This window comes from Oncorhynchus kisutch, linkage group LG8 (genome assembly GCF_002021735.2).
Source record: "Oncorhynchus kisutch isolate 150728-3 linkage group LG8, Okis_V2, whole genome shotgun sequence".
Classification (NCBI taxonomy): Eukaryota; Metazoa; Chordata; class Actinopteri; order Salmoniformes; family Salmonidae; genus Oncorhynchus; species Oncorhynchus kisutch.
Window position 1 is genome coordinate 5,889,815 of NC_034181.2, and position 10,040 is coordinate 5,899,854.

At 42.3% G+C, this 10,040-nt stretch overlaps 1 protein-coding gene across 4 annotated transcripts in view; it reads right to left on the minus strand.

Moving 5' to 3' along the window:
* The window catches only part of LOC109895186 (ras-GEF domain-containing family member 1B-A), a 77,000-nt gene extending 67,377 nt beyond the window's left edge, over positions 1-9,623 (minus strand). For 2 of the 4 annotated variants that reach the window (XM_031829588.1, XM_031829586.1), the window contains exon 1: positions 6,956-7,276. Coding sequence is in view for 2 of the 4 variants with exons in the window: in XM_031829587.1 (XP_031685447.1) it covers positions 9,509-9,511 (3 nt within the window). In the remaining 2 variants the exon portion in view is untranslated. Of the gene's footprint in view, positions 1-6,955; positions 7,277-9,508 lie in introns of those variants that run through there. The other 2 variants (XM_031829587.1, XM_031829585.1) reach the window with 2 other exon arrangements.
* Between the last annotated feature and the right edge of the window lie 417 nt (positions 9,624-10,040).

Here is a 10,040-nt window from a genome sequence, read left to right on the forward strand (position 1 = left end):
GTTGTGACTGTAACCTCACTGGCTGTGTGGTTGTGATTGTAACCTCACTGGCTGTGTGGTTGTGACTGTAACCTCACTGGCTGTGTGGTTGTGACTGTAACCTCACTGGCTGTGTGGTTGTGATTGTAACCTCACTGGCTGTGTGGTTGTGACTGTAACCTCACTGGCTGTGTGGTTGTGACTGTAACCTCACTGGCTGTGTGGTTGTGACTGTAACCTCACTGGCTGTGTGGTTGTGACTGTAACCTCACTGGCTGTGTGGTTGTGACTGTAACCTCACTGGCTGTGTGGTTGTGACTGTGACCTCACTGTCTGTGACAATCTCACTGTCTGTGTGGTTGTGACTGTGACCTCACTGTCGGTGTGATTGTGACCTCACTGTCTGTGTGATTGTGACCTCACTGTCTGTGTGGTTGTGACTGTGACCTCACTGTCTGTGTGGTTGTGATTGTAACCTCACTGTCTGTGTGGTTGTGACTGTAACCTCACTGGCTGTGTGGTTGTGATTGTAACCTCACTGGCTGTGTGGTTGTGATTGTAACCTCACTGGCTGTGTGGTTGTGATTGTAACCTCACTGGCTGTGTGGTTGTGACTGTAACCTCACTGGCTGTGTGGTTGTGATTGTAACCTCACTGGCTGTGTGGTTGTGACTGTAACCTCACTGGCTGTGTGGTTGTGACTGTAACCTCACTGGCTGTGTGGTTGTGACTGTAACCTCACTGGCTGTGTGGTTGTGACTGTAACCTCACTGGCTGTGTGGTTGTGACTGTAACCTCACTGGCTGTGTGGTTGTGACTGTGACCTCACTGTCTGTGACAATCTCACTGTCTGTGTGGTTGTGACTGTGACCTCACTGTCGGTGTGATTGTGACCTCACTGTCTGTGTGATTGTGACCTCACTGTCTGTGTGGTTGTGACTGTGACCTCACTGTCTGTGTGGTTGTGACTGTAACCTCACTGTCTGTGTGGTTGTGATTGTAACCTCACTGTCTGTGTGGTTGTGACTGTAACCTCACTGGCTGTGTGGTTGTGATTGTAACCTCACTGGCTGTGTGGTTGTGACTGTGACCTCACTGGCTGTGTGGTTGTGACTGTAACCTCACTGGCTGTGTGGTTGTGATTGTAACCTCACTGGCTGTGTGGTTGTGACTGTGACCTCACTGACTGTGTGGTTGTGACTGTGACCTCACTGGCTGTGTGGCCATCTGTTTTTAAGCACTACGATGAGGAAAACCATATCAACAGAGGTATTCTTCAGTAATTAAACCATTACCCCCAAAAGCTTTATTTAACAAGGTAAATCAGGAACACATTCCCATGTACAATGACTTCCTGAATGAGAATGACTGTAATCATCTCTTTAAATAACACATGTATCATTACCCTATATTCACACCAACACCAATCTGTCCCCAGTCATTCATTGGCTCTCTTATTAATAACACCAATCTGTCCCCAGTCATTCATTGGCTCTCTTATTAATAACACCAATCTGTACCCAGTCATTCATTGGCTCTCTTATTAATAACACCAATCTGTACCCAGTCATTCATTGGCTCTCTTATTAATAACACCAATCTGTCCCCAGTCATTCATTGGCTCTCTTATTAATAACACCAATCTGTACCCAGTCATTCATTGGCTCTCTTATTAATAACACCAATCTGTACCCAGTCATTCATTGGCTCTCTTGTTAATAACACCAATCTGTCCCCAGTCATTCATTGGCTCTCTTATTACCAACACTACACTGACAACTCATCATCACATGCCAAGTCACTCCTCTGGGTGACTAGTGCAAAACACACACACACACACACACACACACACACACACACTTGGTCGATAACCTAAAGTCAAGATATCTGCAGTGCAGATTCAAGCACGAGGGGGACTTTCTCCCTACGCTGAAACTAGTGGACACTTCTGCAAATAAGAAGAAGAAAAAAACATGTTTTACCAACATGTGACAGAGAGCCAGACACAGATGGGATATGGAAAGTTATGATCACACACATTAATTCCATGTATTCCTTGTCATGAATATTTCAGGCCTGATATAGAAGCCATGGCATGCCAATAATAGCCCCCCCCCCAAAGAAATACTAGCCTACCCCCTCCAAAGTAATAATAGCCCCCCCCCCCTCCAAAGTAATAATACTCCCCCTTCAAAGTAATAATACCCCCCCTCCAAAGTAATAATACCCCCCCCCTCCAAAGTAATAATAGCCCCCCCCCCTCCAAAGTAATAATAGCCCCCCCCCCTCCAAAGTAATAATAGCCCCCCTCCAAAGTAATAATAGCCCCCCCAAAGTAATAATACCCCCCCCCCCTCCAAAGTAATAATACCCCCCCCCCCAAAGTAATAATAGCCCCCCCCCCAAAGTAATAATAGCCTACCCACCCCCCAAGTATTGCAGGATGAAATCTCTTGACGCACCATCGTTTTTGAAACGTCCAAATGTTTTTTAAACAAGCAATACTTAGCAACAAGAATAATATGGCAACTACTGTATAAAAATAACATAATATTAATAATTATATAATTTATAATTAATAACTACTAATAGGCCTACAACTTAAAGCTCAGATACACTGGTAGGATAGTCAAATGTTTGCCTGCCGACAGTATGTAGCACCTCGCGACACCGGCGGCAGTCAATCTCTTTTGTGTTCACACAGCAAAGACCTTGGAGTCGTCAGTCACTCGGCCTTGTTAAAATACTCCAAGCCAGAAGGTGGCAGTAGCGTTGTTTAGCAATGCATATCTTCTGTGCGTATTGCTTACGGTCTAGAATCCAAGCTGTCTTCGCTAATGTTGCTATTTTGTAGAAAATCCTTGTTGTTACTTGCCAGATGGCCACAGCTAGATAACTACCTGGCAAGATGATGAAGAAACAATTTAATTCACTCTACAGCCTTATTCTTAACTGGATAAAAAATATTTTAAAATCCCTCATCAACACAATACCCCATAACGACAAAGCAAATACAGGTTTTTAGATATTTTTGCAAACTCATTAAAAAAAATTCTAAATGAAATATCACATTTACATAAGTATTCAGACCCTTTAATCAGTACTTTGTTGAATCACCTTTGGGGTATGACGCTACAAGCTTGGCACACCTGTATTTGGGGAGTTTTTCCCATTCTTCTCTGCAGATCCTCTCAAGCTCTGTCAGGTTGGGTAGGGAGTGTCACTGAACAGCTATTTTCAGGTCTCTCCAGAGATGTTCGATCGGGTTCAAGTCCGGGCTCTGGCTGGGCCACTCAAGGACATTGAGACTTGTCCTGAAGCCACTCCTGCGTTGTCTTGGCTGTGTGCTTAGGGTCGCTGTCATGTTGGAAAGTGAACCTTCGCCCCAGGCTGAGGTCCTGAGCGCTCTGGAAGCACAGATCTAAAGGATCTGTGCTTTGCTCCGTTCATCTTTCCCTCGATCCTGACTAGTCTCCCAGTCCCTTCCGCTGAAAAACATCCCCACAGCATGATGCTGCCACCCCCATGCTTCACCGTAGGGATGGTGCCAGGTTTCCTCTAGATGTGCCGCTTGGCATTCAGGCCAAAGAGTTCAATTGTGGTTTCATCAGATCAGAGAATCTTGTTTCTCATGGTCTGAGAGTCCTTTAGGTGGCTTTTGGCAAACTCCAAGCGGGCTGTCATGTGCCTTTTTCTGAGGAGTGGCTTCTGTCTGGCCACTCTACCATAAAGGCCTGATTGGTGGAGTGCTGCAGAGATGGTTGTTCTTCTGGAAGGTTCTCCCATCTCCACAGAGGAACTCTGGAGCTCTGTCAGAGTGACCATCGGGTTCTTGGTCACCTCCCTGACCAAGGCCCTTCTCCCCCGATTTCTCATTTTGGCCTGTAGGCCAGCTCTAGGAATGGTTCCAAATGTCTTCCATTTAAGAATGATGGAGACCACTGTGTTCTTGGGGACCTTCAATGCTGTAGATATTTTTTGGTACCCTTCCCCAGATCTGTTCCTGTCTCAGAGCTCTACGTACAATTCCTTCAACCTCATGGCTTGGTTTTCGCTCTGATATGCACTGTCAACTGTGGGACCTTTTATATAGACCGGTGTGCGCGTTTCCAAATCATGTCCAATCAATTGAATTTACCACAGGTGGACTCCAATAAAGTTGTAGAAACATCTTAAGGATGATCAACGGAAACAGGATTCAACCTGAGTTCAATTTCGAGTCTCATAGCAAAGGGTCTGAACTCTTATGTAAAATAAGGTATTTCTGTGCTGTTGCAAACTAAATACTAGCTAGAAACAAGAGGAAATAATGTGTTTAATAAATAATAATAAATCATAGACTCTTAGATTAACAAAGGGGGTTCTAAATCAAACATTTATAAAAAGGTCAATTAAAATTTTTAAAATGTTTACACATTAATAAAATGTGTCACTTAAAACTTTAAAATAAAAAAATAAAAGCCAGTCATGACGATGCAAAACGACGGTGTCTGAACAGGCAAATAGCTGACTCTACGGCAGTCCCGCCAGCCAATCACAGTCAAGAACGAACCAATATTATATTTATTAAAGCTGAAATATGTCACTTTTTGGTCGACGCAACCAAATTCACATAGAAATGTTAATTGAAAGCAAGTCTAAGAAGTGGTAGATTTCTATGCTTCCCGTTTATAAAATGGTGCTTTTGCATTTTTTTACTTTCGGTTTTGTACATCCAATATTTGTGGTTATTGAAAATATATTTCACAGCAGTTTAGATGGTACAATTATTCTCTACACTAAACCATTTCTTGTTTTGTCACAAACTGAAAATTAGGCAAAACTAAATAGAACTTCAACAACCAGGAACTGACGAAGCGATTTCTGCATATTGAATCTTTAAGGTAAGCAAAGTTGATTATTTAATTCAAATATATGAAGCCAAAGTCATGTGATAAATTATAGGCTAGATAAATAAAGTTGTATTAGAATTTGAGCACCGTTTGTAAGCTAGCTAACTAGCTAGCTAACATTAGACAGGCAAAAGCTAACGGTGAGCTAGTTTAATTAGCCACGTTACACACTAACCAGCTAACTCTTATTATTTGTTATTATGTAATATGCCAAATAGAGCTACATACCCAGCCTGACATTGGCAATTAGCTAATGGTTCCTTTAATTTCAGTATTCAGATGAGAGGACTATTAAATTAGATGACCGCTGACCTCTTGAATGCATGTTATGAACAGTGGGCTGACTGAGAGGGTGTATCTACATTATGTATGATAAGTCATGGTGATTCAAAAGTCTAGTTATTCATTACATTATTTTTAACACACTATCTATGTCTTGCTCAGTCTGGCAGTAACCCAGAACGATCAGAGACAGAGGATCTCTATTCCGGCTGTTGCTGACAACAACTGCATGCAAGTTGTCATTCTATCTTTTGACTTAATAAACTCATGTTTATTCCTGAGGATTAACTCATGTTTATACTCCTTTGTTCTTCTTCTCGGGAACCAGGCAGACAACAACCCATACTGTACTGTTCTATATAGAAGTCAGCCAGACAACAACCCATACTGTACTGTTCTATAGAGAAGTCAGCCAGACAACAACCCATACTGTACTGTTCTATAGAGAAGTCAGCCAGACAACAACCCATACTGTAGTTCTATAGAGAAGTCAGCCAGACAACAACCCATACTGTACTGTTCTATAGAGAAGTCAGACAGAGTTGGTACCAAGATTGACATGGATCATTTTTTAAACAAACAGATGCCTCCCTGGCCACCACTGCATATTTCCAAACTATGTTTGCATATAAGGACAATAAAACCTCCAAACTATGCAGGTATTATTTTCATCCACTTTTTAAAAAAAAAATTGTTTATTATATTCTTAGCAAAAAATATCTAAAAAAATAATTCAGAAATGGCGCCATACAGGGTTCTAAATGGAAAAAGAACCCTTGGGGTTCTGATCAAAGAACCCTTTAAAAGGATTCTATATCGAACTTTTAGGGGTTCCATGTGATAGAAACCCATTTGTTTCTATAACATTTCTAAGAGTGTTTGAAACAGTGAATAGAGAGTGTGAATAATGCAACACATATGTGTTTTTAATACACTAGGTAGACATAGGCTGACGCATACAGGAGCAGAAAGACGGCCGTTTCCAAATGATCTGCGGGACATTTACTTCCCCAAAAAGTGTCTGTCTGACCGCCGGTTCTCAACTGCAGCATGAACATTTTTCGACCACACCGCAATGATCTCTTGTCGGGACCCGCGGGAACTCAGCCATCTACTCCAAGGAGCATGTTTATCACATACCTTTGTGAATTCACTGAGAATGACCCTGTATTGATCCTTGCGTCCTGTGGTGAGGTAGAATCATCTTAACCTCGGCGTAGTAAGGGTTAAAAATAGTTAACGTTGACACCAATGGTAAAAATAAAATCCCATTAAAGTACATTCTGTGATGTGCTTAGTGAAGAGAATACTCTAGTTGACTGACACCACATATAACCCAATACATTAATCTGATCTTCATAAACCAGCCATTGTATAGAAGAATCAGATCCAATGTTATTACTCACATGCTTGGTAAACAACAAGTGTGGTTTAACAGTGAAACGCTTACTGTGAGTTGTGTGTTGGGTGTTGCGTTTGTCAAATCGTACCAGCACCTACCTACCTATGGTCTTATGTTCATTCATTACAAAACTATTCCAAATATGAATCAAAACTCACTGCAGAAAATGTATTTAACAAAATAAACCGGACAGTGCTTGAATTTCTACCCAATTCACAATGCAGACGAAGTGAAACGAAATACATTCCCCAAACGCAGAAACACACACACACACACACACACACTGCCGCCCTCTGTGTGCACATACAACCTATGCGTATTACTGTGATAGTAAAGAAATGATCCAACTGAAATCTAAAGCAAGTTCCAAGGTTTACGGGAAAGAATTAAAATATCTCACCTCAGAATGAAAAACTGCACGTAGAATCCGTAATACGTAATATCCCTTTAGAGTAAAGCGCGCACTTTCGAGATGACTCTCTCTCTCTCCGATGAAGAAAGTGTACCAATGAAAATTGAAACCTGTGAGTTTGTACTGGTATCAGCCGCAGGTCTCCTCAGCCACGCAATTCAGAATATTCATCACTTGCGAAAAAGCCTTTGGAGAGTTATTGGTAAGAGAACGAAACCACCATGCACATAACGCAATAGCCCGCGTTGGACAACTACCGAGTGTACAGCTGGAGATCCTCATTCACGAGCGTATTGACTTGTATGAGCTCGAGAAACCGAGTAAGCCTACTAAATGACCTGACTCTACCGCAGTCCCGCCAGCCAATCACAGTCAAGAACGAACTAAGCGGGCTAATGCTTTCAAAACAACTGGGAACTGGGAAATCAATTAAATGCAAAGGACTTTATTGGCATGGGATTTGTGTTCTTTTTGATTTAACTAGGCAAGTCAGTTATGCACAAATTCTTATTAATGACTACCTACACCGCCCAAACCCGGACGACGCTGGTCCAATTGTGCGATGCCCTATGGGACTCCCAATCACGGCCGTTTGTGATACAGCCTGATTCGATCCAGGATGTCTGTAGGGAACGAGGCACCGGGGTCACTGAGATGCAGTGCCTTAGACTGCTGCGCCACCCGGGAGCCCAAAGGGTGAAGTAGATAATAAACAAAAGTGAAATAAACAATCAAAAATGAACATTAAAAATTACACTCATAAAAGTTTATAAGGAATGGAGACATTTCAAATGTCATACTATGGATATGTACTGTGTTATAACCATGTGCAAATAGTCAGGTCATTACAGTACTGAAGGAAAATAAATCAACATAAATATGGGTTTTATTTACAATGGTGTTTGTTCTTCACTGGTTGCCCTTTTCTCGTGGCAACAGGTCACAAATCGTACTGCTGCGATCGCACACTGTCGTATTTCACCCAGTAGATGTGGGAGTTTATCAACATTGGAAATCTGAGACTTTCTAGTGTAGCTGTGATTTGCATCGACTGAAAGTTGATTGCATTCGATTTGGAACCGGGCTGCCTCCTGGGCATAACCCAGGATTATTATATGGATATATATTTGATATAAATAAATGTATAAATAAATGTTTTTTTGGTGCGACCCCGGTTCAAGCCCACGGGGAATTCGACTCAAAATAAAAGTGACGTAATTAAGAACGTGTAATAACCACGCTATATCTGCCTTCCCAATAAAAACTTGTCTGTATTTTATGAAAAAGAGATTTATGTTTTCTGGACAATGTACCATGCTGCCTCGTTGCCAAAATGACTGAGCACCCGCAGATTATTGTTCAATTTGAGAATGGCCCACTTTCACGCGATGACATGAAGTGCATGTGGGGGAGGTACCCGATGACATGACGGGCATGTGGGGGAGGTACCCGATGACATGACGTGCGTATGGAGGAGGTACCCGATGACATGACGTGTATGTGGGGGAGGTACCAGATGACATGAGGGGCATATGGGGGAGGTACCAGATGACATGAGGGACATATGGGGGAGGTACACATCCACTGACAGCAAATCAGACAACTTCTGCTGTTTCTAGGAAACATGACACTAACCATATTTTCATTCAACCATTTCATGCCGATGAATTACCTGACGCATGAAAAAAGTCACCACCAGGCAGATGGAAACATAAAATGCCTGTACAATTTGTTTCGTTCGACATGGTGGGATCTTTTTGTGTCGGTAAAATGTATGATGTGACAAATGGAAAAGCCTTTATGCGCAAATATTTCTATACATTTTTTTAAATTTTAAAATTGAACCTTATTTAACTAGGCAAGTCAGTTAAGAACCCTAGCTACTGAAACCTAGCTACTGAAACCTAGCTACTGAAACCTAGCACTGAGACCTAGCTACTGAACCCCTAGCTACTGAACCCTAGCTACTGAAACCTAGCCACTGAGACCTAGCTACTGAACCCTAGCTACTGACCCCCTAGCTACTGAACCCCAGCTACTGAAACCTAGCCACTGAGACCTAGCTACTGAAACCTAGCTACTGAACCCTAGCTACTGAACCCTAGCTACTGAACCCCTAGCTACTGAACCCTAGCTACTGGACCCCTTGCTACTGAACCCTAGCTACTGAACCCCTATCTACTGAAACCCTAGCTACTAAACCCTAGCTACTGATCCCCTAGCTACTGAACCCTAGCTACTGAACCCCTAGCTACTGAACCCCTAGCTACTGGCAGACATGGCATTCGCCTTTGTCATTGCCAATGAAGTTGATGCAATCGAAATTCCACTTCTACATGAAGCTGAACATGATCAACATGTTCCAAGGAATGAATATACTGATGATAAGGTATAGAGCCCCACAGTGGAGGTGTCATGATACCCATATAACCTAGCGGTCAAACATGGAAATGGTTCTAATTGTTTTTCCACCATTCATTTTCTCATTGGGGATTTTTAGAAACACTTAAAAAATAACGGCTGTGATTCGTATAGGCTTACCATGGCGTGACGTTTTGATAGCCGTGTAAATCTCTCTCGGACAAGGTGAGTTTTATCAGTAACCACGTGAGAGGTGGGAATTTACCAGATGTCGTAATAAGTCGTAAATACCAGTTGGATGCATTAACTTGCTTTCAACTCGTTGAGAAACTCTGATTGGCTAACGTCCAACAAGCTGCGTAACCCATAAACTAAAAGTACAGTTATCGCACTTGTCAACAAATTATAGTGCTCAAAAAGACATATTAATAGATTGGTTTTTATAGTGGGCTTAATGATTTGCTGTTGCATTTAACTGCTGAAAATGCTGTTTTCAAGGTAATTTTCTTAGTAGGTGACATTAGAGGTCAATAGATGAGTTTTCCACTAGTAATTACCAGTCGGAGGGCCGTTCAAGTGGGAGAGGCTATACGGACACGCCAGGTATCCAAGTGGACGGTGACTGCACATTCGCTAGCAGAACGAAGAGCAATGGCTATCCATTTGTTCGCCGACTTTATTTCGTTAGGAAACCGCCTCACCTGTCTCATTT